Source organism: Ciconia boyciana, chromosome 27 (genome assembly GCF_034638445.1).
Source record: "Ciconia boyciana chromosome 27, ASM3463844v1, whole genome shotgun sequence".
NCBI classification, from domain to species: domain Eukaryota; kingdom Metazoa; phylum Chordata; class Aves; order Ciconiiformes; family Ciconiidae; genus Ciconia; species Ciconia boyciana.
The window spans coordinates 1,749,582-1,777,393 of record NC_132960.1 but is presented as its reverse complement, the minus strand read 5'-3'; the positions used below and the strand labels follow the sequence as shown (position 1 = coordinate 1,777,393).

The 27,812-nt window shown below is 70.4% G+C and overlaps 4 protein-coding genes and 1 long non-coding RNA gene across 11 annotated transcripts in view; 2 read left to right on the top strand and 3 right to left on the bottom strand.

Annotated features, from left to right (window-relative positions):
* The first annotated feature begins 298 nt into the window (after positions 1 to 298).
* HNRNPA1 (heterogeneous nuclear ribonucleoprotein A1) lies at positions 299 to 6,147 on the top strand. 5 transcript variants are annotated; one of them, XR_012039777.1, is made up of 12 exons: positions 299 to 460; positions 1,645 to 1,761; positions 2,041 to 2,187; positions 2,329 to 2,539; positions 2,626 to 2,718; positions 2,797 to 2,919; positions 3,180 to 3,251; positions 3,444 to 3,617; positions 4,685 to 4,807; positions 4,911 to 4,973; positions 5,921 to 5,964; positions 6,054 to 6,147. XR_012039777.1 is itself a non-coding variant. In XM_072847127.1 (11 exons), the coding sequence occupies exons 1-10, from the start codon at positions 446 to 448 to the stop codon at positions 4,964 to 4,966; spliced, it is 1,101 nt and encodes a 366-aa protein (XP_072703228.1). In that variant the 5' UTR covers positions 299 to 445; the 3' UTR covers positions 4,967 to 4,973; positions 5,167 to 5,484. The 5 variants fall into 5 exon arrangements, 4 of the variants coding, with proteins under 4 accessions (XP_072703228.1, XP_072703227.1, XP_072703230.1 ...); XM_072847127.1 differs by lacking the exons at positions 5,921 to 5,964; positions 6,054 to 6,147 and adding an exon at positions 5,167 to 5,484 and having other exon boundaries at positions 2,827 to 2,919; XM_072847126.1 differs by lacking the exons at positions 5,921 to 5,964; positions 6,054 to 6,147 and adding an exon at positions 5,167 to 5,484.
* A 961-nt stretch (positions 6,148 to 7,108) lies between these two features.
* Positions 7,109 to 10,012, bottom strand: NFE2 (nuclear factor, erythroid 2; the record flags this gene model as incomplete). The annotated part of the gene is made up of 1 exon (XM_072847081.1): positions 7,109 to 10,012. A coding segment is annotated over one exon (540 nt), but the record flags the coding sequence as incomplete, so codon positions are not given.
* A 66-nt stretch (positions 10,013 to 10,078) lies between these two features.
* Positions 10,079 to 12,944, bottom strand: LOC140644488 (uncharacterized). The gene is made up of 4 exons (XR_012039791.1): positions 12,799 to 12,944; positions 10,857 to 10,896; positions 10,415 to 10,555; positions 10,079 to 10,139 (listed from the first exon to the last, which is right to left on the bottom strand). It is a non-coding gene; the product is annotated as an uncharacterized lncRNA (long non-coding RNA).
* A 1,830-nt stretch (positions 12,945 to 14,774) lies between these two features.
* COPZ1 (COPI coat complex subunit zeta 1) overlaps positions 14,775 to 27,812 on the top strand; it is a 41,356-nt gene continuing 28,318 nt past the window's right edge. The window contains exons 1-10 of one of the 3 annotated variants that reach the window (XM_072847199.1): positions 14,775 to 14,900; positions 16,018 to 16,086; positions 16,397 to 16,478; positions 16,609 to 16,700; positions 16,995 to 17,050; positions 18,265 to 18,342; positions 18,459 to 18,510; positions 18,663 to 18,701; positions 19,029 to 19,087; positions 26,465 to 26,476. In XM_072847199.1, the coding sequence (XP_072703300.1) occupies positions 14,883 to 14,900; positions 16,018 to 16,086; positions 16,397 to 16,478; positions 16,609 to 16,700; positions 16,995 to 17,050; positions 18,265 to 18,342; positions 18,459 to 18,510; positions 18,663 to 18,701; positions 19,029 to 19,076 (534 nt within the window). In that variant the 5' untranslated portion in view covers positions 14,775 to 14,882 and the 3' untranslated portion in view covers positions 19,077 to 19,087; positions 26,465 to 26,476. Of the gene's footprint in view, positions 14,901 to 16,017; positions 16,087 to 16,396; positions 16,479 to 16,608; positions 16,701 to 16,994; positions 17,051 to 18,264; positions 18,343 to 18,458; positions 18,511 to 18,662; positions 18,702 to 19,028; positions 19,126 to 26,464; positions 26,477 to 27,812 lie in introns of those variants that run through there. The other 2 variants (XM_072847198.1, XM_072847197.1) reach the window with 2 other exon arrangements.
* ZNF385A (zinc finger protein 385A) lies at positions 22,700 to 27,386 on the bottom strand. The gene is made up of 7 exons (XM_072847195.1): positions 27,291 to 27,386; positions 26,899 to 27,018; positions 26,280 to 26,378; positions 24,944 to 25,097; positions 24,593 to 24,805; positions 23,793 to 23,959; positions 22,700 to 22,846 (listed from the first exon to the last, which is right to left on the bottom strand). Exons 2-7 carry the CDS (start codon positions 27,007 to 27,009, stop codon positions 22,715 to 22,717), a joined length of 876 nt encoding a protein of 291 aa, XP_072703296.1. The 5' UTR covers positions 27,010 to 27,018; positions 27,291 to 27,386; the 3' UTR covers positions 22,700 to 22,714.

Genomic DNA, 27,812 nt, shown 5'->3' with positions numbered 1-27,812 from the left:
CGCCGCGGCGCTAGCCAATGAGAGAGAGGCGTGAGGCGGGATCGCCAGCGAGGGAGCCAATCGGAGGAGAGCCGGGGAGTCCCCAGGCCGGAGCGGGAAAAGCGGCGCAGGGCGGGGCCGCGGCGGCCTCGCCCAATCCGTGAGGCGCGGAGGCGGGATCTCCCCCGCCGCGGCCAACCGGCGGCGGCAGCGCGGGCGGAGCGGCTGGGCGCCGCCAATGAGGCCGCGTCGCTCGGGCCCGCCGCCCAATGGGAGGCGGCGCGGGGGCGCGGCGCGGGCGGTGCCGCCCAATGGGAGCGGCCGGGGGGCGGGCGGACGGCGGGGGCGGCGGAGTGAGGCGGCGGCGCTCGCGTCGCTCGGCCCCTTTCTGTGTCGGCGCCTCGCAGAGGGAGCATCGCGCGCTGAGCCGCCCGCCGACCAGCCCGCCCAGCCCCGCGCCGCCGCCATGGCCAAGTCCGAGGTAAGCGCCCCGCCGCCCCCCAGCCCCGCCCCGCCCCGCCGCCGGCCCCCGCCGCCCGCCGCGGCCTCCCCGCCCCGCCGCCCCGCTCGCCGCCGCGCGGGCCGCGCGTACTGCGCCTGCGCGCGTCGCCCGCCCGCCGCCCTCTGCGCAGGCGCCGACGGCCCGCTGCGCGCCGGGGGGCCCCCGCGGCGCATGCGCAGCCCCGCGCGCGCCCGCTCTCCCCCCCCCCCCTCCTCTCCCCGCCGCGGCTCCCCGCGCGCGGGGCCACGTGCGCGCCTTTGTGCTCGGGTGGGCGATGGCGGCCGCGCCGCCTCCGCGCATGCGCGGGGCGCAGGTCGGGCCTGGGGGCGGTGGGATGGCGGGGGGGGGAGGTCAGGGCGGGGACGGAGACCGGGCCCCGATGGTGATGTGGGCCTCCCCAGGGATGGGCCGTGGGGGGCTCGGGGGTCCCTCTGGGGTCAGGGCAGCCCCACAGATGGGCCCTGGGGGGGGGTCTCAGGGGCCGGGGGGGGGGCCACAGATGGGCCCTGGGGGGGCTCAGGGGCCTGGGGGCCCCACAAATGGGGGCTGGGTGAGCTCAGGGTCCCTTTAGGTCCTGGACGGCCCCACAGAGGGGGCCTGGGAGGGTTTAGGGTCTCCTTGAGGCCTGAGCAGCACCACAGATTAGGACTGGGGGGGAGCCCAGGGTTCCTTTGGGGTCTGGGCAGCCCCACTGATTGGCATTGGGGGTCTCAGGCCCCTTGAAGAGTCAGAGATTGGGGCAGGGGGATCACAGGGCCTTCCCAGGGCCTGGTCAGCCCCATAAATGGAGGCTGGGGTCCTCGGGGTCTCCCTGGGGCCTGGGCCAGCCCATAGATGGGGGCTGGGGGTGGCAGGGTCTTCCTAGGGCTGGAGGGGGGCTGAGGGAGGGGGGGCTGGCTGGGAAGCGGCCCCCCCTGGGGCTGGAGCAGTGCAGGGAGGCCCCATAGAGAGGGTTTGGGGGTGATGGGGCCTGTTTGGGGCTGAAGATGGATACGACAGAGTGCGCTGGGTCCAGTGAGGGGGGGCCGGGGGTGACAGAGCCTCCCTGGAGCTGGGGGATCCAAGGCGGTCCCATGGAGGTGGGCTTGGGGTGCCAGGGCCTCTCGATCTGGGAGGCAGGGGTGTCCAACGCCCCTCACCCCCGTGTCACCACCTCCCCGCAGTCTCCGAAGGAGCCCGAGCAGCTCCGCAAGCTCTTCATCGGCGGCCTCAGCTTCGAAACCACAGACGAGAGCCTCCGCAGCCACTTCGAGCAATGGGGCACCCTGACCGACTGCGTGGTAAGGCCCCCCAAACTCCCACTGTGCCCCCCACCTCCTCCCCGGCCTCCTCTCTGCCCCCAGCACCTCCGTGGGGGGTAGGTGACGAGTGTCAGCCCTCGGTGACCTAGCGCTGACAGGGTCTGGGGCATAACGATGTTGGTAACGGAGGAGAGCGGCTGCGAGGGCAGGAGCGGGAGGTGGAGGAGCGGAGGGAAAGGAGCCACGTCCCCGTGGAGGGGGTCTGCTGCCTTTTGGGGGGGCTTCGCACCGTGCCCTGACGCGTCTCTGCCCTCCCAGGTGATGAGGGACCCGAACACCAAACGCTCGCGAGGCTTCGGCTTCGTCACGTATTCCTCAGTGGAAGAGGTCGACGCCGCCATGAACGCCCGGCCGCACAAAGTGGACGGCAGAGTCGTTGAACCAAAGAGGGCCGTATCCAGAGAGGTAAGGAGGAGCCGTGACCGTCCCCGGGAGCTCGGGAGGGGGCTCAGACCCCACTGGATGGGGCTGGCAGAGCCCAGGGCTGTTTTGGGGGACGACGGGGGGCTGCCCCGACCCCAAACCCACGCCGCCGTACTCCCACAGGACTCCCAGCGGCCCGGAGCCCACCTCACAGTCAAGAAGATCTTTGTGGGCGGCATCAAGGAGGACACGGAGGAGCATCACTTGAGAGACTATTTTGGCCAATATGGCAAAATCGAAGTCATCGAGATCATGACGGACCGCGGCAGCGGCAAGAAGAGGGGCTTCGCCTTCGTCACCTTCGACGACCACGACTCCGTCGACAAGATAGTCAGTAAGTCTGGCGTGTGCCAAAAGGGAGTGGGACACCCGGCTTTGTGCCCCCCTCCCCTAAATCTCTCCTCTTTCCCCTCCCCGCAGTTCAGAAATACCACACTGTGAACGGGCACAACTGCGAGGTGAGGAAAGCTCTCTCGAAGCAGGAGATGGCCAGCGCCTCAGCCAGCCAGAGAGGTGAGCGCACGGCTCAGCCCCCAGCTCCCCCCCGCCCCGAGCTGCCGCTAGACCTCGCTGCCTGTGCTGTTCCTAAAGGCTGTCCCCCCCCTCCGCCCCCTCTCCTAGGCCGCAGCGGTTCCGGGAATTTTGGCGGCGGCCGCGGAGGCGGATTCGGCGGTAACGACAACTTCAGTCGCGGCGGCAACTTCGGCGGCCGTGGTAAGTGGTTCGGCGGGACCCGTCCGGCTGCCAGCCGCAAGGGACACCGCCGGCTCGAGACGCAGCTCAAAACCTAGCCCAAACGCCGCCGCCGCTCCGGCTGCCACCGCTCCGGCTCCCGGCCCCCCTCGGCCCGGCCAGAGCGCCGCTCCTCCTCCCTCCACGCCGGGATTTCGGCACCCCGAACTTTTCTCTCCGGCAGCTCTAAACCGCCCGGCCCCGCGTGGACGGATTGAACCACAACGGTTTGTTCTTTTCAGGTGGGTTTGGTGGCAGCCGCGGTGGCGGTTATGGCGGCGGCGGAGACGGCTATAATGGATTTGGCAATGACGGTAAGGCCAGAGCGGGATTTCTCCGACGGGCAGCGGCCAACGCGCCCAGCCGCTCGCCGAGGACGCCAGCCGGCCCTGTGGCCCGGCCCAGACAGCAGACGCAGCCCACCGCCCTGCCGAACCCGGAGCCCGGCCCCCACGCGCCCGCCGGGGCGGCCCTCGGAGCTCAGCGCCCTCCTTCCTCTCCCCCAGGTTACGGCGGCAGCGGCCCCGGCTACTCCGGCGGCAACCGGGGCTACGGCGGCAGCAGCACCTACGATGGCTATAATAACGGCGGGGGGGGCTTTGGTGGCGGCAGCGGAGGACGGCGTCCCGCCCGGGGACCCGCGCTGGCCGTGCGGAACGGCCTTTCTGAAGCGGGCACAGGTGAGGACCCCCCCCGGCCCCCTAAATCCCCCCTGCACGTGGGGTGCATCTGGGTTCCCTGTTAAATTCTCCCCAGGTGCCTCGTGGCTCCCCGTTAAATCCCCCCCCAGCCATGGGGTGCCTCCAGGCTCCCCATTAAACCCTCTCCCAGTTCCTTGGGTGCCTCCCGGGCTCCCCATTAAACTCCCCTGTGGCCATGGGACACTTCTGGGCTCCCCATTAAACCCCCCAATTCCTGAGGTGCCTCCAGGCTCCCCGTTAAACCCCCCTTGCCTCTGGGCTCCCCATTAAAGACCCCTCCGGCCGTTGGGTCCCTCTGGGCTCCCGATTAAACCCCCCCCAAGCTCCCAAGTGCCTCCAGGCTCCCCATTAAACACCCCCCAGCCATGGGGGGTACCTTTGGGCTCCCCATTAAACCCGCCCCCCAATTCCTGAGGTGCCTCCAGGCTCCCCGTTAAACCCCCTTGCCTCTGGGCTCCCTGTTAAAGACCCCTCTGGCCATTGGGTCCCTCTGGGCTCCCCATTAACCGCCCCCCACCCCCCCAAGCTCCCAAGTGCCTTCAGGCTCCCTGTTAAACCCCCTGGCCATGGGGTACTTTTGGGATCCCCATTAAACCCCCCGCAATTCCTCCAGTGCCTCCAGGCTCCCCGTTAAACCCCCTTGCCTCTGGGCTCCCTGTTAAAGACCCCTCCAGCCGTTGGGTCCCTCCGGCTCCCCATTAAACCCCCTAAGCTCCCAAGTGCCTCCAGGCTCCCCGTTAAACACCCCCCCAATTCCTGAGGTGCCTCCAGGCTCCCCGTTAAACCCCCTTGCCTCTGGGCTCCCCGTTAAAGACCCCTCTGGCCATTGGGTCCCTCTGGGCTCCCCATTAAACCCCCCAAGCTCCCAAGTGCCTCCAGGCTCCCCGTTAAACACCCCCCCAATTCCTCCAGTGCCTCTGGGCTCCCCGTTAAAGACCCCTCCGGCCGTTGGGTCCCTCCGGGCTCCCCATTAAACCCCCTGAGACCCCCAGGTGCCTCCCCCTTCCCCTCACTGACCCCCTCTCCCTCCTTCCCCCCCTCCCCAGGCAGCAACTTCGGCGGCGGGGGGAACTACAACGATTTTGGCAGTTACAACAACCAGTCGTCCAATTTCGGCCCCATGAAGGGGGGCAACTTCGGGGGCAGGAGCTCGGGCCCGTACGGCGGCGGTGAGACCCGGGGGGTGGGGTGGGTTGGCTGGAACCCCAAATCCGCTCCCCCCTCCAGCCCTAGAGTTTCTCTAATCCCCCCCCCCTCCACTCCATCTCACAGGCGGCTACGGCAGCTCGAGCGGCGGCGGCAGCTACGGCGGCGGCAGGAGGTTTTAACACCCAGGTGAGCCCGTCCGCCGCGAAGCAGAGCCATTCCGACAGCGGTTTATTTAAATTAAAAAAAAGTAAAGAAGAAGAAAAAAAAAAAAAAAGATTAAATACATTTAAAAAATAAAACAAAAAAGCTGCCAAACGCCCTCAAAGCGGCGGCTGGACCGGGGCCGTTTAGATTAACGTTATTCCGTATTATTCAACAGGAAACAAAGCTTAGCGGGAGAGGCGAGCCAGAGAAGGGACAGGGAAGCTGCAGGTTACACCAGTTGTGAACTCGGCCCACTCACAGCTGTGGCGGGGGGTGGCTGCTCCATGAAGACGTGTGTTAGACAGAAGTCTCCTTTGCGAAACAGGACTGTGTTTGTGACTAATTGTACAACAGGTTATTTTAGTTTTCTGTGCCGTGGAAGCATTCCGACGAGGCCTCCCCGGAGCCTCGGTTTTATTTGCGCGCCCGTGCTGTCGATCGCTAACTGTAACACAACATGACGCTGAATAAATGTGTCTTTTTTTTTTTTTTTAATTATTATTTTTATTATTTTTTTTTAAAATTATTTTTATTTTTTTAATATATATATTTCTGATCTCCACGCCACTCTGGTGTCAGCCGCTGCGGGGCGCAGCATGTCCCCCCCCCACCCCACCCAGCGCAGACTAGCTCAGGCTCTTCCCCCTCCCCACACATGCCCGCCCCCACCCCCAGCCCCATTTTGCCCTTCACGGGCCCCACGCCACCACCCCCTCCCATTTCAGGCTCGGCCACCCCCCCCCTCGTCCCCGGGGTGTCCCCTTGGCGTTGCCCCCCCCAAGTTCTCCCCCCTCACAGCACCGCAGAGCGCAGGGCAGGGACGCTGTAGGTAAGAGCAGCTTCGTGTGTGTGTGTGTGTGTCCCCCACGTCCCCGTCCCCCCCCCCGGGACCCCCGCCGGGTCACTAACGCCTGCCTTCGCTTTTGTAGGAGCCACCGGCAAAGGGAGAGGAGTCCCCGGGCCACCGGCGGAGGTGAGCGGGGCCAGGGGGGTGCGGGGGGACACGCGTGACACCCCCGGGGTGGGGACGCCCCCCCCTCACGGCTCTCCCCTTCCTTGCAGCGCCTGCGGGAGCCCGTTAGCGCCTGGGAGGTGTCGCTGCCGCGGGAGCCGCGGGTCGGGGGCCTTGTAAATAAAGAAAAGGGTATTTTTGTAAGCGCGTCCCGTCTGTGGGGACGGGGTGGGGGACACGGGACGGGGGCGAGGATGGAGGGGATGGAGCAGCGATGGGGACGGGGGATGGAGGCGGGGCTGGGGGACAGGATGGGGACAGAGGGGACAAGGGTAGAGGGGATGGAGCAGCCCTGGAGGGGATGGGGATGGGGCTGGGGACAGGACGGGGATGAGGAAGGGATGGAGATGGAGGGGACAGGGATGGGGACAGGATGGGGACAGAAGGGACAAGGGTAGAGGGGACGGAGCAGCCCTGGAGGGGACAGGGATGGGGACAGGGGACAAGGGTAGAGGGGACGGAGCAGCCCTGGAGGGGACGGGATGGGGATGGGGACAGGATGGGGACAGAAGGGACAAGGGTAGAGGGGATGGAGCAGCCCTGGAGGGGACGGGGATGGGGACAGAAGGGACAAGGGTAGAGGGGACAGGGATGGGGACAGGATGGGGACAGAAGGGACAAGGGTAGAGGGGACAGGGATGGGGACAGGGGACAAGGGTAGAGGGGATGGAGCAGCCCTGGAGGGGACAGGGGTGGGGCTGGGGACAGGATGGGGACAGGGGACAAGGGTAGAGGGGACAGGGATGGGGACAGAAGGGACAAGGGTAGAGGGGACAGGGATGGGGACAGGATGGGGACAGAAGGGACAAGGGTAGAGGGGATGGAGCAGCCCTGGAGGGGACAGGGGTGGGGCTGGGGACAGGATGGGGACAGGGGACAAGGGTAGAGGGGATGGAGCAGCCCTGGAGGGGACGGGGATGGGGACAGGGGACAAGGGTAGAGGGGTTGGAGCAGCCATCGAGGGGACAGGGTGGCACTGGGACAGGACAGGGATGAGGAAGGGATGGAGATGGAGGGGACAGGGATGGGGCTGGGGACAGAGGGGACAAGGGTAGAAGGGATGGAGCAGCCCTGGAGGGGACAGGGATGGGGACAGGGGACAAGGGTAGAGGGGATGGAGCAGCCCTGGAGGGGACAGGGATGGGCATAGAGGGTTTGGGGACAGGGTGGCACTGGGGAGCAGGACAGGGATGGGAAAGTGACGGGGATGAGGACGGAGGGGACAGGATGGGGACAGAAAAGGGGGGAGAAGGTGGGACAGGGTTGCCAGGGCTGGGGGACAACAGGGAAAGTGAGGGCCATGTGTCACCCAGAGGTGACAGGGACAGGAGGTGACGGGCAAGCGTGGGGCTGACGGGAACGTGGCACCCCAGGGTGGCACGGAGTCCCAGGGATGTGTCACTCGGGTCGAGGGAGGTGACACCTCCTCCCCCTGGGGGGACAGAGAAGGACGGGAGGTGTCCGGAATGTGTCACCCCTGGGCGAGGGGACAGGAGGTGACGGGTGACAGGCAACACAGGCGCTGGCCCTTTCTGGCAGGGTTTATTGTCTATTTACAGGGGTGGCAGTGACGGGGTGGCCCCAGGCCGTCACCCGTAGCTGGGGGACAGAGCTGGGTGCCCTGGGGGACACGGGGGACACCCCATGGGGAAGAGGGCACCCTGGGCGGCGGGGGACACGGGGGGACGCCCGCGGGGTGCAGGACCTGTTGCAGGCACCCGGGTGCGCCATGGGGCTCTGGGGGGTGTGGGGGCACCCAGGGGTGCCCTTGGGCTCTGGGGGGGGGCAGGGGTCCCCAAGGGTGCTGTGGGGTGCAGGATGGCACCCAAGGGCCCCATTGCTCCCCATGGGGTGCAGGGGTCACCCAGGGGTGCTGTAGGGTGCAGGGGTCCCTTAAGGGTGCCGTGGGGCTACTTGGGGTGCAGGGGTCCCCCAAGGGTGCCATGGGGCTCTGTGGGGCGCAGGATGGCACCCAGGGGCCCTATTGCTCCCCATGGGGTGCAGGGGTCCCCCAAGGGTGCCATGGGGCTCTGTGGGGCGCAGGATGGCACCCAGGGGCCCTATTGCTCCCCATGGGGTGCAGGGGTCCCTTAAGGGTTCTGTGGGGCACAGGATGGCACCCAAGGGCCCCATTGCTCTCCATGGGGTGCAGGGGTCCCCCAAGGGTGCTGTGGGGCTCTGTGGGGTACAGGGGTCCCTTAAGGGTGCCGTGGGGCTCTGTGGGGCGCAGGATGGCACCTAGGGGCCCTATTGCTCCCCATGGGGTGCAGGGGTCCCTTAAGGGTTCTGTGGGGCACAGGATGGCACCCAAGGGCCCCATTGCTCTCCGTGGGGTGCAGGGGTCCCCCAAGGGTGCCATGGGGCTCTGTGGGGCGCAGGATGGCACCCATGGGCCCTATTGCTCCCCATGGGGTGCAGGGGTCCCTTAAGGGCTCTGTGGGGCGCAGGATGGCACCCAGGGGCCCCATTGCTCTCCATGGGGTGCAGGGGTCCCTTAAGGGTGCCGTAGGGCTCCGTGGGGTGCAGGGGTCCCCCAAGGGTGCCGTGGGGCTCTGTGGGGCGCAGGATGGCACCCAGGGGCCCCATTGCTCCCCATGGGGTGCAGGGGTCCCCCAAGGGTGCCGTGGGGCTCTGTGGGGTACAGGGGGCCCCCAAGGGTGCCGTGGGGCTCTGTGGGGCGCAGGATGGCACCCAGGGGCCCTATTGCTCCCCATGGGGTGCAGGGGTCCCTTAAGGGCTCTGTGGGGCGCAGGATGGCACCCAGGGGCCCCATTGCTCCCCATGGGGTGCAGGGGTCCCTTAAGGGTGCCATGGGGCTCCGTGGGGTGCAGGGGTCCCTTAAGGGTGCCATGGGGCTCCGTGGGGTGCAGGATGGCACCCAGGGGCCCCATTGCTCCCCATGGGGTGCAGGGGTCCCCCAAGGGTGCCGTGGGGCTCTGTGGGGTACAGGGGTCCCCTAAGGGTGCTGTGGGGCTCTGTGGGGCGCAGGATGGCACCCAGGGGCCCTATTGCTCCCCATGGGGTGCAGGGGTCCCTTAAGGGCTCTGTGGGGCGCAGGATGGCACCCAGGGGCCCTATTGCTCCCCATGGGGTGCAGGGGTCCCCCAAGGGTGCCGTGGGGCTCCGTGGGGTGCAGGGGTCCCCCAAGGGTGCCGTGGGGCTCTGTGGGGCGCAGGATGGCACCCAGGGGCCCTATTGCTCCCCATGGGGTGCAGGGGTCCCCCAAGGGTGCCGTGGGGCTCCGTGGGGTGCAGGGGTCCCCCAAGGGTGCCGTGGGGCTCTGTGGGGCGCAGGATGGCACCCAGGGGCCCCATTGCTCTCCATGGGGTGCAGGGGTCCCTTAAGGGTGCCGTAGGGCTCCGTGGGGTGCAGGGGTCCCCCAGGGGTGCCGTGGGGCTCCATGGGGTGCAGGGGTCCCCCAAGGGTGCCGTGGGGCTCTGTGGGGTGCCGGATGCCCCCCCCGCCCCCCTCACTCCCCCAGCCCCGGGCTCTCCAGGCTGAGCCCCCCGTCGGGCGCCAGGCGCAGCCCGAAGCGCTCGGGGGGCAGGGGGTTGCCGGCCCCGTCCCTCAGGGCCCCCAGCACCTGGGCCGAAACGCGGGCCAGGTCTCGGCGCAGGGCACCCAGCGCCCGCTCCGCCTGCCCCCGCGCCCGCAGCAGCCGTTCCCGCTCCCGTCCCAACCTCCCCAGCTCGGCCTGCAACCGAGCGATGGCTTCCAATTTCCGCCGGCGACATTTTTGCGCCGCCACTTTGTTCTTGCCGCGCCGGCGGATGTCCCGGGCCAACGCCAGCTCCGGCCCCGACAGCCGCGCTCGCCCCAGCAGCGCGTTGAAGTCCTCCACGGGCAGGTTGACGATGGCTTCGGGGCCGATGGGCAACGCCGAGGCCAGAGCCCGGCGGGCGTCCCGGCTGCTGCTGCTGCTGCTGCTGCTTCCCCGGGGAGCGGCTGGGTGGGCGGGCGGCTCCGGTGGGAAGGGTGTTGGTAGAGGGGGATTGGGGAAGGGAGGAGGGAAAGGGGGAGCGAAGGGGGCTGGGGGAGGGGGTTGGAGGGGGGGCGGGAGGGGGTGTAGGGAGGAGGGGGGTGGGGCGAGGGGGCAGAAGGGGGGTCGAAGGGGCGTCTGCCACCATGTCCAGGCCCTGCGGGGAGAGAGAGGGGTGAACGGGGCAGCGGGCGTAGGGGTGGGAGCAACGGCGGGGGGCGCAGTAGGAGGGGTCAAGGAGAAGTGGGTCCAGTGGGGGGTCTCCCAGGGAGGGGGTGCCGGGGGGTGGGTGCAGTGGGGGGTGGGCAGAATGGGGGGCGTCCCGGGCGTGCGCGGGGGAGCCGCGGCGGCCGACAGGGGGCAGTAGGAGAGTGCAGCGGATGCGGGGGCGTGGCCTCGCGGGGGCGTGGCCTCGCGGGGGGCGTGGCGCACCTGGAGCTCGCTGAGGGAGAGGATCTCCTGCCACGTGAGCTCCACCTCGGCGGGGCCCGGCGGGGGCGGGGCCAGGGGCGGGCCTAGAGGCGGGGCCAAGGGCGGGCCCCGCCCCCCCACCTCCCCGAGCGCCGCCAGCGTCTGAGGGGGACAAAAGCGCCTCGTTGGCTCTGATTGGCTGCGGGCAGCCCCTGGCCCCGCCCCATTGCCCCCCTCGGGCCCCCCAGGGCCCTAGAGCCCCCCCCTCCCTCCCCCTGCCCCTGGGGTCCCCTGAAACACCCCCAGACCCCCCCGAGACACCCTCAGCCCCCACCAAGACACCTCCAGCCCCCGCGTGACCCCTCCCCATGCCCCAGGTGACACCCCCAGGGCCCCCAGATCCCCTCCCCAAGACCCCCCAGTGCCACCCCAGCCCCAGCTCCCCCGAGCCCCCCCGGCTCACCTCGGGGTCCCCCATGCCGGAGCCGCGGCGCCGCCTCCTCCTGCCACCCCAGATAAGGGGTTATCGCCCGTCCCCGGGGTGGGGGGCACCCACTGGCACCCCCCGTCCCCCCCCCGCAGGACGCCTGGGTCCCTTCCGGCTCCCGCTTCTGCTTTCGGGGTGCAGCGGGGAGCGGGGCGGGGACGTGGGGCGTCCCCCTGCTTTGGGGGGGGGGGGGTGCCCCCACCCATGGGTGCCCCCCGGGTGCCACCCGCCTTGCGCCACCCCATTGCCCAACGCCGGGACGTTGCACAAGGACCAACCGACTTGTCCCACCCGCGGCCGGCCTGGCTGCCACCCCCGTGTCACCCCTCCCCGTGTCACCCCCTCCCCGTGTCACCCTCCCCGTGTCACCCCGTCCCGGCAGTAACAGCGCCAGGAGACCCTACAATAACACAGAGCCGGGCCCCCGTGGGGGAGGGGGTGCCCCCCCCCGTGTCCCTCCCCCGCCCGCCGCAGCCGTTGGGGCCGTTTCCGCCCGTTCCCACCCGGGGCTGAGCCGGGGCCCCGGCGCTGTCACCCCCCGCCGAGCTGCTGGCGCCCGGCCAGGGCACCCTGCCTGCACCCTGCCTGCGCCCTGCCTGCACCCTGCCCCTGCCCTGCCTGCACCCTGCCTGCGCCCTGCCTGCACCCTGCCCCTGCCCTGCCTGCACCCTGCCCCTGCCCTGCCTGCACCCTGCCTGCGCCCTGCCTGCGCCCTGCCCCTGCCCTGCCTGCACCCTGCCTGCGCCCTGCCTGCACCCTGCCCCTGCCCTGCCTGCACCCTGCCTGCACCCTGCCTGCGCCCTGCCTGCACCCTGCCCCTGCCCTGCCTGCACCCTGCCTGCGCCCTGCCTGCACCCTGCCCCTGCCTGCGCCCTGCCTGCACCCTGCCCGCACCCTGCCCACACCCTGCCCGCGCCCTGCCCGCACCCTGCCCCTGCCCTGCCTGCACCCTGCCTGCGCCCTGCCTGCGCCCTGCCCGTGCCCTGCCTGCACCCTGCCTGCCTGCACCCTGCCCGTGCCCTGCCTGCGCCTGCACATGCACCTGGGCACACGCGTGCACCGATACCGTGATCCCCGGGCACACGCGTGCACCAGCACAAGCACCAACACGTTAACACACGGGCACACGCGTGCACCCTCCCTGCACACGCTTGTGTAACGACCCCTGGGCACACACGTGCACTGACACCCCTCAGGGCACATGCGTGCACCGATCCCCAGGCACACGCGTGCACCGATACAAGCACGAACACACTAACCCATGGGCACACGCGTGCTCTGGCACCCTGGCACACGCATGCTCCCTCCTTGGGCACACGCGTGCACCGATACCGTGATCCCCGGGCACACGCATGCACCAATACCGTGATCCCTGGGCACACGCGTGCACCGATACCATGATCCCTGGGCACACGCGTGCACCGATACCCCAATCCCCTGGCACACGCGTGCACAGATACCGTGATCCCCGGGCACACGCGTGCACCGATACCCCAATCCCCGGGCACACGCATGCACCAATACCGTGATCCCCGGCCACACGCGTGCACCGATACCCCAATCCCCTGGCACACGCGTGCACAGATACCATGATCCCCGGGCACACGCGTGCACCGATACCATGATCCCTGGGCACATGCGTGCACCGATACTGTGATCCCCTGGCACACGCCTGCACCAATACCCCAATCCCCGGGCACACGCATGCACCGATACCGTGATCCCCGGGCACACGCGTGCACCGATACCCCGATCCCCTGGCACACGCGTGCACAGATACCGTGATCCCCGGGCACACGTGTGCCCCCATACCGTGATCCCCGGGCACCCGCGTGTGCCCGTCCCGACACACGCCTCCCCTGCGGCACACACATGCACCCCCCTTGCACACGCGTGTGCCCCCGGTGCCGGGACCCACCTGGTGCCCCGTGCTCAGGGCAGGGCCATGCCTGGGGACGCGGGGACAGGGGACAGGGGACAGGGGACAGGCCCAGCAGTGCCAGCCCCCAGGGCGGCCCCGCGCCCGCTGCCACCGGGTGCCCGCCCCGGGGACACCCTGGGGACAACGGGGGGGGAGGACAGGAACCCGGGGATGGGGGGGGAAGTGTGGGGGACAGGGAGAGGGGACATGGGGGTGGGATGGGGGACACGGGGACAGACTGGGGGACAGGGAAGGGAGGACATGGGGACACAGGGATGGGGACGTGGGGACACAGGGGTGGGGAAGGGGGCATGGGGACACAAAAGGGGGACATGGGGACACAGGGGTGGGGACATGGGGACACTGGTGGGTCAAAAGGACAAAGGGACAGGGGAAGGGGGGCACAGGGACATCGATGGGGGTCATGGGGACACAGGGACAGGAGGAGGGGGACACGGGGACACAACTGGGGGACGGGGGAAGGGAGGTTGGGGGACATGGGGACACATGGGGTCACAGGGACGTGAGGACATGGGGGACATGGGGACAGGGAAATAGGGACGTGGGGACACTTATGGGGCCACAGGAACAGGGGGACACAGGGGACAGGGGGACACAGGGACAGAGCTGGGGGACACGGGAGACAGGGGGACATGGGACAGGGGGACACAGGGGACAGGGGGACACAGGGACACAAGTGGGGGACAGGGGGACAGGGGGACACAGGGACAGAGCTGGGGGACATGGGACAGGGGGACATGGGACAGGGGGACACAGGGGACAGGGGGACACAGGGACAGGGGGACACAGGGACACAGCTGGGGGACACGGGAGACAGGGGGACATGGGACAGGGGGACACAGGGGACAGGGGGATGGGGGGACACAGGGACAGGGGAAAGGTGGCCAGGGGACATGGGGACGGGGCACAGGGGTGCCTTGGGGTCGCGGGGACAGGGGGACACGAGGGTTGGGGGCCACGGGAAGGGGACAGGGAGCGGGGGGCGGTGACAGGGACACTGCTGTGTGTGTCCCCCCCCGGCCCCCTCCGGGCAGCAGGAAGCCACCGGCGGTTGCCCAAGCCCGGGGCCCCTCGGGGGGACGCGGGGGGACGGAGGGGACACGCGGGCCACCCCCCCCCCCCAGGCCTTATCAGCGGGGCCCAGGGCATCCGCCGCCACCGCCGCCGCGGGGACCCAGGCGTCCGGGCGCGCCGTCCCCCGCCGGTGGCACCGCCGGTGGCACCCCGAGGGCCGGCGTCACCCCCCTCGCGGGGGTCCCTGCCCCTGCCTGTCCCCGTGGCCCCCACGGTCCCCCGTGTCCCCCTGCACCCCCTCATGTCCCCGTGTCCACGTCCCCCCCACATCTCCCGTGTCCCCCCACACCCCCACGTGTCCCCCCATATCTCATGTGTCCCCCCACGTCCCCCTGCATCCCCCGGGTCCCCACAGTCCCCCATGTCCCCTCATGTCCCCGTGGCCACGGCCCCCACATCTCCCATGGCCCCCATGTCCCCTCGTGTCCCCTACAGTCCCCCCGTCCCCTGCGTCCCCCGGGTCCCCTACACCCCCATGTCCCTCATGGCCCCCCACGTCCCTTGTGTCCCCCGTGTCCCCCATGTCCCCCTGTCCCCTCCCGATCCCTGACCCGACCCAGAGAAGCCAAAGGTCACCGGTAACCCCGCCCATCAGGGGGTCGTGACCCTACTAGGGGTGTGGCCAAGCACTGAAAGGGAAACGCTTCCGGTCATGTGGTTGGCGAGCCAGCCAACCACAGAATGAAACCGGCAAAGGGGTTACGTCAGCGCTTCCCTGGTCACCATGGGAACTGCACCGCCCCTAAGCTTCCGGGAGTGCGGCGCGGCGATGACGGACGGGACGCGCCTCCAATCAGCGTCCGCCTCAAGAAGGGCGGGAAAGGCCGGCCCGCCCTCCGAGCGCTGACGCGCAGCGATTGGTCGGATCTGGCCCGGGCTCGTCCAGTCAGCCCGGCGGGGCGGTGCTCGGCGGCGTGATTGGCATCCGAGCAGCCAATGAGCGGCGGCCGCTCTTCCGGCTCCACGTCGGCAGCGGCGAGCGCAAAATGGAGGCGCTGATCCTGGTAGGGGGCGGCGGGGCCGGGGGCGGCGGGGGCGGGGGGCAAACGGGAGCGGATGGGGGCGAGGGGGAACGTGGGGGCAGCGGGGCGGTAAATGGGGGCGGCAGCTGGGGTAGGTGGGGGCAATGGGGGGTAAGGGGGGCAGTGGGGTAAGGGGGTGCCGGCGGGGGAATGGGGGGCGGGGGGCAGTGGGGTGAGTGGGGGGTGCCAGTGGGGGGAATGGGGGGCAATGGGGTGAACGGGGGGTAGTGAGGGGGTAAATGGGGGGCAGTGGGTAAGTGGGGGGCAGTGGGGGTAAATGGGGGCAGCGTGGGGGGTGAATGGCAGGGGGGCACTGGGAGTAAATGGGGGCAGTGGGGGAAATGGGGGGCAAATGCCAGGGTGCCATGGAGGTAAATGGGGGGCAGTGGGGGGTCAATGGGGGCAAAGGGAGTAAATGGGGGGCAGTGGGGGAAATGGGGGGCAGTGGGGGGGTCAATGGGGGGGCACACGCCAGGGTGCACGGGGGTAGGTGGGGGGGCTTCTCCCTGCCCTTGGGGGTGGCAGTGCCCCCCCCCCCCCCCCCCCCGGTGGCCTTGCCCTGCCTGCGGGGTGACAGCTCGCAGGGCGGCGGGTGAGGGTCCCCACCCGCGCTGCCCGCTGGGTCGCTGCTGGGGCTGGGGGTGGCGGTGGCCGTCGGTGGTGGCCGTCGGTGGTGGCCGTCGGTGGTGGCCGTCGGTGGCCGTCGGTGGCCTGGCAGCGCCCGGGGCGAGGTTCTGTCCTACACTCCGGCTGTGGCTACGGGCAGTCAGTGCATCACAGAACTTGGTCCCGGGAGCTTGGGAGCACCCGGATCGACGGGGACAGGGACGGGGACGGGGACAGGGATGGGGACAGGGACAGGGACGGGGACAGGGACCCCCCCGGCCTGGCCGTGCAGCGGCCACCGCCCAGGACCCCCTCGCCGGGACGAGGGTGCCGGACGCAGGCTCCTTCCCGGTGTCCTCGGTGCCACCGAGGCGGTATTTGGGTGACGGGGGCGCGGTGCGGTGACACAGGGTGTCCCCCCTTGCTGGGCTAGGGGTGGCCCTGTCCCCGGGAAGGGGGTGGCAGCGGGGTGACGGTGGCCGTGTCCCCACAGGAGCCGTCCCTCTACACCGTCAAAGCCGTCATCATCTTGGACAACGATGGCGACCGGCTCTTCGCCAAGGTGAGGGGCGTGCGGGGGTGACGGTGACGTGCCGGGGACAGGGATGGGGACACCGCCCCAGGGAGATGTGAGGACAGGGGGGCACAGACGTGGGGACGCTCGGTGACACCGGGAGGGCTGGGACACGAGACAGGACAGGGACACGGAGGCCACGAGGGGCACGTTGGGGTGGCACGCGGCGTGGACGAGGGGACGTTCGGTGGCACGGGGGCGTGGGGACAGGGTTGGTGGCCCGGAGCAGGGTCGCGGGGACTCCTTGGGGCCGGGGGGCGGGGGTGGCCCAGGTCCCCAAGTGCCACCGTCCCCGCAGTACTACGACGACACGTACCCCAGCGCCAAGGAGCAGAAAGCCTTCGAGAAGAACATCTTCAACAAGACCCACCGCACCGACAGTGCGTGTTTCGGGGACGGGGACACGTGTGTGCGTGTGTGTGTCACCCGGAGGGGGGGGTGGCGCCACCCCCCCCGGGGCAGCGGGGCCGTGGGGGGTCCCGCGGGGGTGACGCCAGGCCGTGTCCGCAGGCGAGATCGCGCTGCTGGAGGGGCTGACCGTCGTCTACAAGAGCAGCATCGACCTCTACTTCTACGTCATCGGCAGCTCCCACGAGAACGAGGTGGCTGGGGACACCCGGGGGTGACAGAAGGGGGACGCCCGGGGGTGTCGGGGTGGGGGGGGTGCATTGGGGGACACCCAGGGGTGGTGGGTTGCGGACAACAGGGGACGGCAGGCTAGGGACGTGGAGGGATAACAGGGGAGGGAGGGGGGGCACCTCGGGGGTAGCGGGGGACACAGGGAAAGGTCCCAGGACGGGGAGGGGACACAGAAGGTGCCACCAGGCCCGGGGGGGGGGTGTCACCGCGGGGTGCCCCGTCTGGCGGTGTCACCGCGTGACCCTGCCGTCCCCCAGCTGATGCTCACGGCCGTCCTCAACTGCCTCTTCGACTCGCTCAGCCAGATGCTGCGGTACGACGGGTCCGGGGGCACCCGTGGGTCCTGGGGGCACCCGTGGGTCCGGGGGCACCTGTGGGTCCTGGGGGGCACCTGTGGGTCCAGGGGGGCACCTGTGGGTCCAGGGGGGCACCCGTGGGTCCTGGGGGCCCCCTGTGGGTCTGGGGGGGCACCCGTGGGTCTGGGGGGCCCCCTGTGGGTCTGGGGGGGCACCCGTGGGTCCTGGGGGCACCTGTGGGTCCGGGGGGCACCCGTGGGTCCTGGGGGCACCTGTGGGTCTGGGGGGCACCCGTGGGTCCTGGGGGCACCCATATTCCTGGGAGGGTGGCACACAGGGTCCTGGGGGGCACCCGTGGGTCCTGGGGGGCACCTGTGGGTCCGGGGGGCACCCGTGGGTCCTGGGGGCCCCCTGTGGTCTGGGGGGCACCCATATTCCTGGGGGGGTGGCACACAGGGTCCTGGGGGGCACCTGTGGGTCCTGGGGGCACCTGTGGGTCCGGGGGGCACCCGTGGGTCCTGGGGGCACCCATATTCCTGGGGGTGACACACAGGGTCCTGGGGGGCACCTGTGGGTCCTGGGGGCCACCCGTGCGTCCGGGGAGGGCACCCATATTCCTGGGGGTGGCACACAGGGTCCTGGGGGGGGCACCCGTGGGTCCTGGGGGGCCACCTGTAGTCCTGGGGGCACTCATATTTTTGGGGGTGGCACCCGTGGTTCTTGGGGCACCCGTATTTCTGGGGGGTGGTCCTGGGGGCACCCATATTTCTGGGGGGTGGCACACGGTGTCCTGGGGGCACCCATAGTTCTGGGGGGCACCCGTGGTCCTGGGGGCACCCAAATTTCTGGGGGGTGGCACCCATATTTTTGGGGGGTGGCACCCGTGGTTCTCGGGGACACCCATATTTCTGGGGGTGGCACCCAGGGTCCGGGGGGCACCCATATTTTTGAGGGGTGGAACACAGGGTCCTGGAGGCACCCATATTCCTGGGGGGGTGGCACCCTGTGGTTCTTGGGGGCACCCATATTTTTGGGGGGTGGCACCCAGGGTCCGGGGGGGGCACCCATGGTTCCAGGGGTCCCCAACAGGCACTGGCACGGGTGGGGGGGACGCAGCAGGCACATCCCGGGGGCCGCTTGGGGGGGGCCATGGGTGCCTGGAGCGGGGGTCCCATCGCCGAGGTGGGGGGGGGGGGGTGCTGTGGGTGCTGAGCGGGCAGGGCCCCCCCAGGAAGAACGTGGAGAAGCGGGCGCTGCTGGAGAACATGGAGGGGCTCTTCCTGGCCGTGGACGAGATCGTGGACGGTGGGTGAGTGTCCGTGTGTCCCCCCCCGGGGTCTGTCCCCCACCCTGGGTGCCCACGGGCCCCACGGGGGGGGGTGCTGGGTGCTGATGGGTCTCTGTTCCCCCCCCCCCCCCCCCCAGTGTCGTCCTGGAGAGCGACCCCCAGCAAGTGGTACATCGCGTGGCCGTGCGGGTACGGGGGGGGACACGGGGCGGGGGGGGACACGGGCACAGGGGGGACACGGGGAGGCCGTGCTGGGGGGCGGGGGGGTGAGGAATGGAGGGGGCGATGGGGGCCCATGGGTGCCCCCCACCCAGGCACCCACCTCCCTCCGTGTGTCGCAGGGCGAGGACGTGCCCCTCACGGAGCAGACGGTCTCGCAGGTAGGGCCCCATCCCCCGGGACCCCCCCACCGGTGTCGTGTGTGTCCCCCCCCACCTCTGAGCCCCCAACTGGGCCAGCTGCCTGTGCCCACGGGTGTCCCCAAGTGCCACCTGGGTGTCCCCCTGCACCCCCGGTGCCACCTGCGCTCCCCCCAACCCCTCCCCACGTGCCCACCCCATGCCCACGGGTGCCCCTGGCCCAGTGACCCCCCCCCCCCGCCCCGGGACAGCTCCCCACGTCTCCCATCCCCACCTTGGTGCCCATGGGTGCCCCTCTGGACCCCCCACCCATGGGTGCCCCGTGCCCGACGCTGCCCCCCTCCACAGGTGCTGCAGTCGGCAAAGGAGCAGATCAAGTGGTCGCTGCTGCGCTAGCGCGGCCCCCCGGCCCCCCGGCCCCCCAACATGCCAGCACCCCCCCCAATTCCCGTGTGTCGCCTCGTCTCTTGTGTGTGTCCCCCCCCGTGTGTGTGTGGGGGTCCCCAGGGTGACAGGGACACCCGTGGGGACACACACGCGCGGGTGGGGGCCGCAGGGACACAGGCACAGAGGGGACACGGCGGGGGGGGGCACACACAAGGGACACACGTGGATGTGTGCGTGGGGGGGGACACGCATGGGGACACGCGTGTGCGCTGGGACAGGGCTGGGGACACAGGGACACCCCCCCCTCGCCCCCCCCCCCCAAACATGAGACCCCGGGCTCAAACCCCGCCATTTTTTGGGGCAAAGCCGGGGGGGACATGGGGACAGGCGGATGCGGGGAGGGTACCAGGGCTCCGTGCCCCCCCCAAACCCCGCCCCCCCCCTTGCCTGCTATTGCTTTGCTTAAATCACAGTATTGACGGGGGGGGGCACCAAGAAAGTGGGGGCCAGTGTCAAGTGGGGGGGCAATAAAGAGGGTGGGGTGTGCAGTGGGGGGCAGGGCAAGGGGGTTTTGGGGGGGGCACAGTGCAAATTGTGGGGTGATAGGGATGGGGGCAGTGCCAAGTGTGTGGGGGCCCTGTAGTGATAAACGGGGGGGGCACAGTGATAGCAGGGGGTGATAAGGGTGGGGGGTCACAGTGATGGGGGTGCTGGGTTTGGGGGGCACAGTGATGGGGGGCTGGGTTTGGGGGGCACAGTGATAGCAGGGGGTGATAAGGATGGGGGTCACTGATGGGGGCCTGGGTTTGGGGGGGGTCACTGAGGAGGGGCTGGGTTTGCGGGGGTCACAGTGATGGGGGCTGGGTTTGGGGGGGCACAGTGATAGTGGGGGCACTAAGGACGGGGGGGGCACAGTGACGGGGCAGTACCGGGGGGGGGGGGGCTGTGGGGCGAGGGGCAGGCGCTATTTACAGGGTGGGGGGTGCCCCGGCCCCCCCCCATTATTGCAATGGGCTGGGCCCGGATGGGGACCCCGAGGTGGGGGGTGATGGGTGCTCCCCCCCCCGCCCCGGGTGTGTGCAGGGCTCGCTGCCCTCAGTGCAAGAGGTCATGGCTTGGGGGGGCACCCTTGGGTGGGGGGGGGCACCCTTGGGGGTGGGGTGGACACCCTTGGGTGGTGACGCCCCCCGGGGTGGGGGGGGCTCCCTTCCCTGCGAGCCATCACTGATTGCTTAGCGGATCCCTGAGGTGCCGGGAGGTGGGTGGGTGGGTGCTGGGGACCCCCCCACCCCCGGACCCCCCCACCCCACCCCAGGGTGCTGGGGGTCCCCGTCCCCACGGGAGTTGTGCAGTGGGGGCGGGGGGTGGGGGGGCTCATCGTTTTCCTGCCAAATATCCCAATTCCAGTTAAAAAAGAATCGCTGAGCCCAGAAAGCAGCTGGGGGGGGCGGGGGTGGGGGGGCTGTTGCTAGGAGACGGTTGCCAGGGACGGTTGCTAGGCGCAGCTCCTGGGTGCAGCCGGTTGCTAGGGATGGTTGCCGGAATCGGTTGCTAGGTGCCGTTACCAGGTGCCGTTGCTAGGTGCCGTCGCCGAGCGCTGTTGCCGGGTACCGTCGCCGGGGTCCGTTGCCGGGTCCCTTTGTCAGGTGCGGATGCCGGACACGGTTGCTAGGCAACCGTCACCGGGTCCCGTTGCCGTGTACCGTTGCCGTGTGCGGTTGCCAGGTCCCGTTGCCGGGTAACCATTGTCAGGTCATCGTTGCTGGGTCCCGTTGCCAGGTATCGCTGATGGGCACGGTTGCTAGGTAACCGTTGCCAGGTGCAATTGCAGGGTTGCGTTGCCAGGTAACCGTTGCTGGGCGTGGGGGGGGCCCAGTCCCGTTGCCAGGCAACTGCTGCTGGGTCCCGTTGCTAGGTAAACATCTCCTGGTTGCCAGGCAACCGCTGCTCAGAGGGTTGCGGGGTAACCATGGGTGGGTGCCTGTTGCCAGGCAGGATGCCGGTCCTGTTGCCAGGTAACCATTGTCAGGCAGGTTGCTGGGTAACCGTTGCTAGGGGGGGTTGCCAGGCAGGTTGCTAGGTGGGTTGCCAGGTAACTGTTGCCAGGCAGGTTGCTGGGTGGGAGGGTCTCGTTGCCAGGTAACCGTTGCCAGGGGAGTGTTGCCGGGTTCCTTTGCTGGGTAACCGTTGCTGGGTAACCATTGGTGGCTGGTTGCTAGGCAACCGTTGCCTGGCAACCATTGTGGGGCGGTGGGCGGGTGCTGTTGCCAGGTAACCACGGCAACGGTCGCTGGGTTGTGCCGGGGAGTTGCCGGGTGGTTGCTGGTTGCAGTTGCCGGGTAACGGTTGCCAGGTAACAGCCGCCGGCGGGCGGGCCCGGGTGATGGTTGGGTACCGGTTGCCAGGTGGTTGCCGGGCGACGGTTGCCAGGCGACGGTTGCCGGGGGGGTCGGTCAGTAGGGGAGAAGAGGAGGGGGCGTGGGCGGGGCGCAGGGGCCCGGGGGCGGGGCGTAGCAGGGCGGGGGCCAGGGGGGCCGGGCAGGAGGGGGGCCGGGGGGGCGCAGGGCCAGCGGGGGGGCGGCCATGGCGGCGGCGGCGGCGGCCAGGGCCAGGGGGGGCGGCAGCAGCCCCCCCCCCCCCCGCGCCTTCGGCAGCTCCTTGGGGAAGGGCAGCGGTGCCTGCGGGGGGGGAGGGGGGGGCAGGGACAGGGGTGGCACCCCAGCGCCCTATAGGTACCTATAGGTACCCCAAGGGCCCCCCCTCTGCCCCATAGGGCTCCCTATAGACAGCCTCGGGCCCCTTGCCCCATGGAGCACGCACTGAGATATCCCCAGTCACCCTATAGGACCCCCAAGCACCCTATAGATACCCCTAGCCCTGCCACCACCCTGTGGAGCACCCACAGAGAAACCCCCCAGCACCCTATAGGTACCCCAAGGCCCCCCCCTGCCATGGGGCAGCCCCTGCCTCCAGAGTCCCTTCAGGACACCCTATAGAGACCCCTTAGCACCCCATAGCTACCCCTGGGCATCCCCCTACCCCACAGGGCACCCCGTGGCACCCTATAGGTACCCCAAGGGCCCCCCTGCCCCATCCAGCACCCCATAGATACGCTCAGGCACCCTATACACACACCCTATAGATGTGTGTATGCACATCTATAGGCTCAGGCACCCTATAGATACACCCAGCCTGCACCCCATCCCATGAGACACCCACTGAGACACCCTGGAGAACCCCCTGCCTCCAGGACACCCTATAGAGACCCCTGAGCACCCTATAGAGACCCCTGGGTGTCCCCCTGCCCCACACAGCACCCTCCAGAACCCTATAGGTACCCTGCCTGCCCCATGGGGCACCCCATATATACGCTCAGGCACCCTATACACACACCCCGCCCCTGCCCCGTCCCATGAGACACCCACTGAGACACCCTGGAGCACCCCCTGCCGCCAGGACACCCTATAGAGACCCCTGAGCACCCTATAGAGACCCCTGAGCTCCCCCTGCCCCACAGCACACCCCCAAGCATCCTCTAGGTATCCCCAGGTCACCCCCCCTGCCCCACAGGGCAACCCCAGGACACCCCACAGCTGCCCTTAGGCACCCCCCTTACCCCATAGGGTGCCCCAGGACACCCTATAGATCTATAGACACCCTGACCCCCCCCCGCCCCCCCCACTCACCAGCTCCGGGGGGGTCCGGGGCTTCTTGTGGCGGCTCAGCAGCGGGTTGGGTTTTCCGGCCACGCCGTCCCGGTGCCGCCGGCTGGAGATGTGCTGGGGGGGGGACAAGGGGGGGCTGAGCGGGGACCCAGGCGTATGGAGAGGTGGGGGGTGTCCTCCTGGGGGGCTCCGGGGGTCCCAAAAGCATTTGGGGGGGGGGCTGGGATCTCAGGATGGTTTGTGGAGTCCCATAGGGTCCTTGGGAGTCCCAAGGGGCTCAGGAGGGTTTGGGGAGTCCCAGGAGGGTCTGGGGGGGTCTCGGGAGGGTTTAGAAGGTCCTGGAGGTATCTCAGAAGGGTTTGGGGGGTCCCAAGAGGGTTTGGGGGTCCCATGAGGGTTGGGGGGGACGACTTGGGAGGGTTTAGAAGGTCCTGGAGGTATCTCAGAGGGGTTTGGGGGTCTGGGGGGTCCCAAGAGGGTCTGAGGGGGGTCCCAAGAGGGTTTAGAAGGTCCTGGAGGTATCTCAGAGGGGTTTGGGGGTCTGGGGGGGTCCCAAGAGGGTTTGAGGGGTCCCAAGAGGGTCTGGGGGGGGGTCTCAGGAGGGTTTAGAAGGTCCTGGAGGTATCTCAGAGGGGTTTGGGGGTCTGGGGGGTCCCAAGAGGGTTTGAGGGGTCCCAAGAGGGTCTGGGGGGTCTCAGGAGGGTTTAGAAGGTCCTAGAGGTATCTCAGAGGGGTTTGGGGGTCTGGGGGGTCCCAAGAGGGTCTGAGGGGGGTCCCAAGAGGGTTTAGAAGGTCCTGGAGGTATCTCAGAGGGGTTTGGGGGTCTGGGGGGTCCCAAGAGGGTTTGAGGGGTCCCAAGAGGGTCTGGGGGGTCCCAAGAGGGTCTGGGGGGTCTCAGGAGGGTTTAGAAGGTCCTGGAGGTATCTCAGAGGGGTTTGGGGGTCCCAAGAGGGTTTGAGGGGTCCCAGGAGGTCCTTGGAGGTCCCAAGGGGATTGGGGAAGGTTTGGGGTCCCGGGGGAGCTTTGGGGTCCCTGGGGGAGCTTTGGGGGGGCCGGGTACCTGCTTGAGCTGCAGCTCGGAGTTGAGGCGGACGTTGCAGATCTGGCAGTGGAAGGAGCGCTCGGGGGCCTCGGCCGGGGGGGTCCCCGCAGCCCCCCCCAGCCGCGGGAAGGCGCGGATGGGTCCCAGCCCGCTGCGCGCCTCCACCAGCGTCTTGTGCTTCGTCCCTGCGCACGCGGGGGGGTGTCACCCTGCGCCCCGCGACCCCCCCTGCACCCAGAGACACCCCCCCCCCCCCGTGGGTACCCCCAGGACGCCCTGCACCCACAGAGCCTCCTGTGTGCACCCCAGACCCCCCCCGGGTGCCCCTGCACCCATAGGACCCCTGTCCCCCCCTCAGTGTCCCCTAATGCCACTTGGTGTCCATCCCTGTACCCCCTCAATGTCACCCAGAGTGTCGTGTCCCCCCCGTGTCCCCACGTCCCTCGTGTCCCCCAGACCCCCCCGGGTGCCCCTGCACCCATAGGACCCCTGTCCCCCCCAGTGTCCCCTAATGCCACTTGGTGTCCATCCTTGTACCCTCTCAGTGTCACCCAGAGTCCCCACCCCCCGTGTCCCCACGTCCCTCGTGTCCCCACGTCCCTCGTGTCCCCCAGACCCCCCCCGGGTGCCCCTGCACCCATAGGACCCCTGTCCCCCCCCCGTGTCCCCCAACGCCACTTGATGTCCATCCCTGTACCCCTCGATGTTCCCCCCACCCCCGTGTCCCCCGTCCCTCGTGTCCCCGTGCCCCCAGACCCTCCCCATCCCCCCTGCCCCCCATGTCCCTGTGTCCCCCCCGTGTCCCCCCCGTCCCCCACCTTTGTTGTGCGCCTCCAGCTGCGAGAGGGAGTTGACGGCCACCTTGCAGAGGGCGCAGTACAGCAGCCGCTTGGCCTTCGCCTTCTCCTCCTCCTCCTCCTCCGGCCCCCTCAGCGCCCCCCCCCCTGCCTCCACGGCCACAGCCGGGGGGGGAGCGGGGGGTGAGGGAGGCCCGGGGGCGCCGGGGGCTGCGGGTGCGGGGGGCTGCTCGCCTGCCGCCACGGAGGGGGGTTAACGGGGAACCCCCGCGACCCCTGCCTGGGGCGGCAGGGGGCACGGGGGGGGGACACACACACGACACCCAGGCGTCCGGGGGTGTCACGGGGACACCCCAGGGTGCTGGCACCCACCTGTGCGGTCGGTCGTCTCCCCGGCCGGGGTGGGCGCGGGGCCGGGGGGGTCCTGGGGGTCCCCGGTGTCCCCCCCGCGGCGGGCGCGGGCGGCCTCCAGCCCCTTCAGGCGCCGCGCGTGCCGGTTGCCCTGGTAGTGTGCTGCCGCCTGGCTCTGGGGACACCGCGGGGACACCGCGTCACCCCCCCGGGGACACTGTGGCACCCCAGAGACACCCCCCCCACACACACACACTTTGGGGTCGTGGCACCTCGTGAACGCCCCACCCACCCCTGGGGACAGGGGACGTCCTGGGGACACCCAACCCTGGGGACAAGGGTCACCCTGGGGGCCCCCACCCCTTGGGGACAGGGGACATCCTGAGGACCCCCAACCTGGGGACCCCCAAGCCTGGGGACATGGGACACCATGGGGACCCCCAACCTGGGGTCAAGCATCACCCTGGGAGCCCCCACCCCTGGGGACATGGGACATCCTGGAGACCCCCAAGCCTGGGGACATGGGTCACCACGGGGACCCCCAACCTGGGGACCCCCAGGCCTGGGGACATGGGTCACCACGGGGACCCCCAAGCCTGGGGACATGGCACCCAAGGGCTCCCCAACCTGGATACCCCCACTCTGGGGCCATGGGGACCCCCAGCCTGGGGACAAGGGTCACCCTGGGGGCCCCCACCCCTGGGGACAGGGGACATCCTGAGGACCCCCAACCTGGGGACCCCCAGTTCCGGGGACATGGGACACCATGGGGACCCCCACCCCTGGGGTCCCCCACCCCAAGAACATGGCTCCCACCATGGGAAGCACAGCCAGCTCCGGGGTGCGGCGGAGCCGGCCCCCCCAAACCGGGGCAGAACCCAGGCACCCGGGGGGGTCCCAGGCCCCGGGGGGGTCCCAAGAACCCGGGGGGGGGTCCCCAAGAACCCGGGGGGTTCCCAAGCACCTGGGGGAGGGTCCCAGGAACCCGGGGAGGGGTGCCAAGAACTCGGGGAGGGTCCCAGGCCCCGGGGGTCCCCAAGAACCCGGGGGGGTCCCAGGCACCCGGGGGTTCCCAAGCACCCGGGGGTCCCCAAGAACCCGGGGGGTCCCAAGCACCCAGGGAGGAGGTCACAAGCACCCAGGGGGTCCCAAGAACCTGGGGGTCCCAGGCACCCGGGGGGTCCCAGGCACCCGGGGGTCCCAAGAACCCGGGGGTCCCAGGCACCCGGGGGGGTCCCAAGAACACGGGGGTCCCAGGCACCCGGGGTGGTCCCAAGCACCCGGGGGGGTCCCAAGAACCCGGGGGGGTCCCAAGCACCCGGGGGGGGGTCCCAGGCACCCGGGGGGGGGTCCCCACCTCGGAGTTGAAGCGGATCTGGCAGACGCTGCAGGCGATCACGGGGCGCCGGGGCTTGGCCAGCGCCGCCCCCAGCGCCGCCTTCGGTACCGGCTCCATCTGCGGCGCAGGGCGGGGGGGGTCTCACCCTGCCCGGGGGCAACACCCGCACCCCCCCAGTGTCCCCCCCCCGCCCCCAAACCGGCCCGGCCCCCCCGCGCCCCGCGGGTCCCCCCCGCCCCGTTCCGTAGCGCCTCAGGAATCTCTCCCTGCCCAAACCCCGGGGACCGGCCCCGCCCGCCGGCCCGCCCCCCGCCCGCCCGGGTCCCGTCACAGCCCCGGCGGCCCTGACCGGGGTCCGGTCCCGGTCCCCCCCCCGGCTCCCCCTTTCCCCGAGCGCGGCGGCGCGGCCCGGCCCGGTGCCGGTACGGGGTGGGGGGGGGTTGGGGGGGGGGTCCGGTACGGCGGCCGGGAGGGGGTGGGCCTTCCCCGCTCCCCGCCGCCGCTCCGCACCGGGCCGGGCCGCCCCCTCCGGGACCCCGTACTGACCCCGCGGGGCCACCGTAGGGCCCGTCCCGGCCGCCGTAGCGGCCCCCGGCCCGCCGCACCGCGGCTCCCCGGCCGCTCCCCCCGGACTCACCCCGGGCAGCGGCGGCAGCAGCCGCAGGGCAGCGGCGGCGGCGGCGGCGGCGGCGTCGGGCAGGAGGAGGCGGCCGGGGGGCGGCCCCAGCGGCCCCGGGGCCCGCAGCATCGGCCCGGCCTGCGGCGGCGGGGGGTGGGGAGGGGGGCTGTCGGTCAAGGGGTACCGGTACCCGCCGCCCGCTCCCCCCCCCCCCCGCGGCCTCGACCCCTCCCGGGGGGTCCCGGTGGCGGCGGCCCGGTGGGGTTGTCCCCGCGTGTCCGTTCCCCCCCCCCCCGCGTGCCCAGCCAATGGCGCCGCGCAGAAGTGGGGCAGGCCGGGGGGTGGGGGTGGGTGTGTGTGTGTGTGTGTCACACGCGTGTCCCCCGCCACGCGTGTCCGCGGGCACTCACGTGTCCCGGCGCGTCCCCGGCCACGCGTGTCCCCCCGCCACGCGCGTCCCCACGGCTCCGGCCTCGCGGCCGCCGGCCCGCAGCGCAGGCGCACAGGCGGGCGTGCACACGCACATGTCGGGACACGCGTGTGCGGCCCGGGCGGGGGCGGGCGGTTGCCACGGGGATGGGCCCCCACCCCGCCCCACCCCCGCCCACGCACGCCCCGGGGTGTGTGGGGGGGGAACGACACCCAGACGTGCGGGTGGGGCTCGTCCCCCCGTGGGTGCCCCCGGCGAGTGGGTCCCGTCCCCCCCACGCCGTTCACGACCCCCCCTCGCCTGACCTCACCCTGGGGGTGTGTCGGGGGGTCCGGGACACGCGTGGGGCCGCAGTGGGCAGGTGTCGTGTCCCCCGCCCCCCCCCCGACTCCGACCCCGCGCATGCGCCCTGCACCCCCCCATCCCCACGCACCCACCAGCTGCTGCGTCACGTGATGGCGGGGGGGGTGGGGGGTGCGTGGGGTCCGTGGGTGCGGGGCCC

Excerpts from the sequence above, each read along its gene's own strand:
- ZNF385A (XM_072847195.1), bottom strand. The coding sequence starts at position 27,009 with ATGCTGCGGGCCCCGGGGCCGCTGGGGCCGCCCCCCGGCCGCCTCCTC. Across the intron at positions 24,806-24,943 it reads GGAGACGACCGACCGCACAG|GCGAGCAGCCCCCCGCACCC; the intron begins GTGGGTGCCAGC and ends CCGTGGCGGCAG. Across the intron at positions 23,960-24,592 it reads GCTGGAGGCGCACAACAAAG|GGACGAAGCACAAGACGCTG; the intron begins GTGGGGGACGGG and ends CCGCGTGCGCAG.
- HNRNPA1 (XM_072847126.1), top strand. Across the intron at positions 2,188-2,328 it reads AGAGGGCCGTATCCAGAGAG|GACTCCCAGCGGCCCGGAGC; the intron begins GTAAGGAGGAGC and ends GTACTCCCACAG. Across the intron at positions 2,920-3,179 it reads CGGCAACTTCGGCGGCCGTG|GTGGGTTTGGTGGCAGCCGC; the intron begins GTAAGTGGTTCG and ends TGTTCTTTTCAG.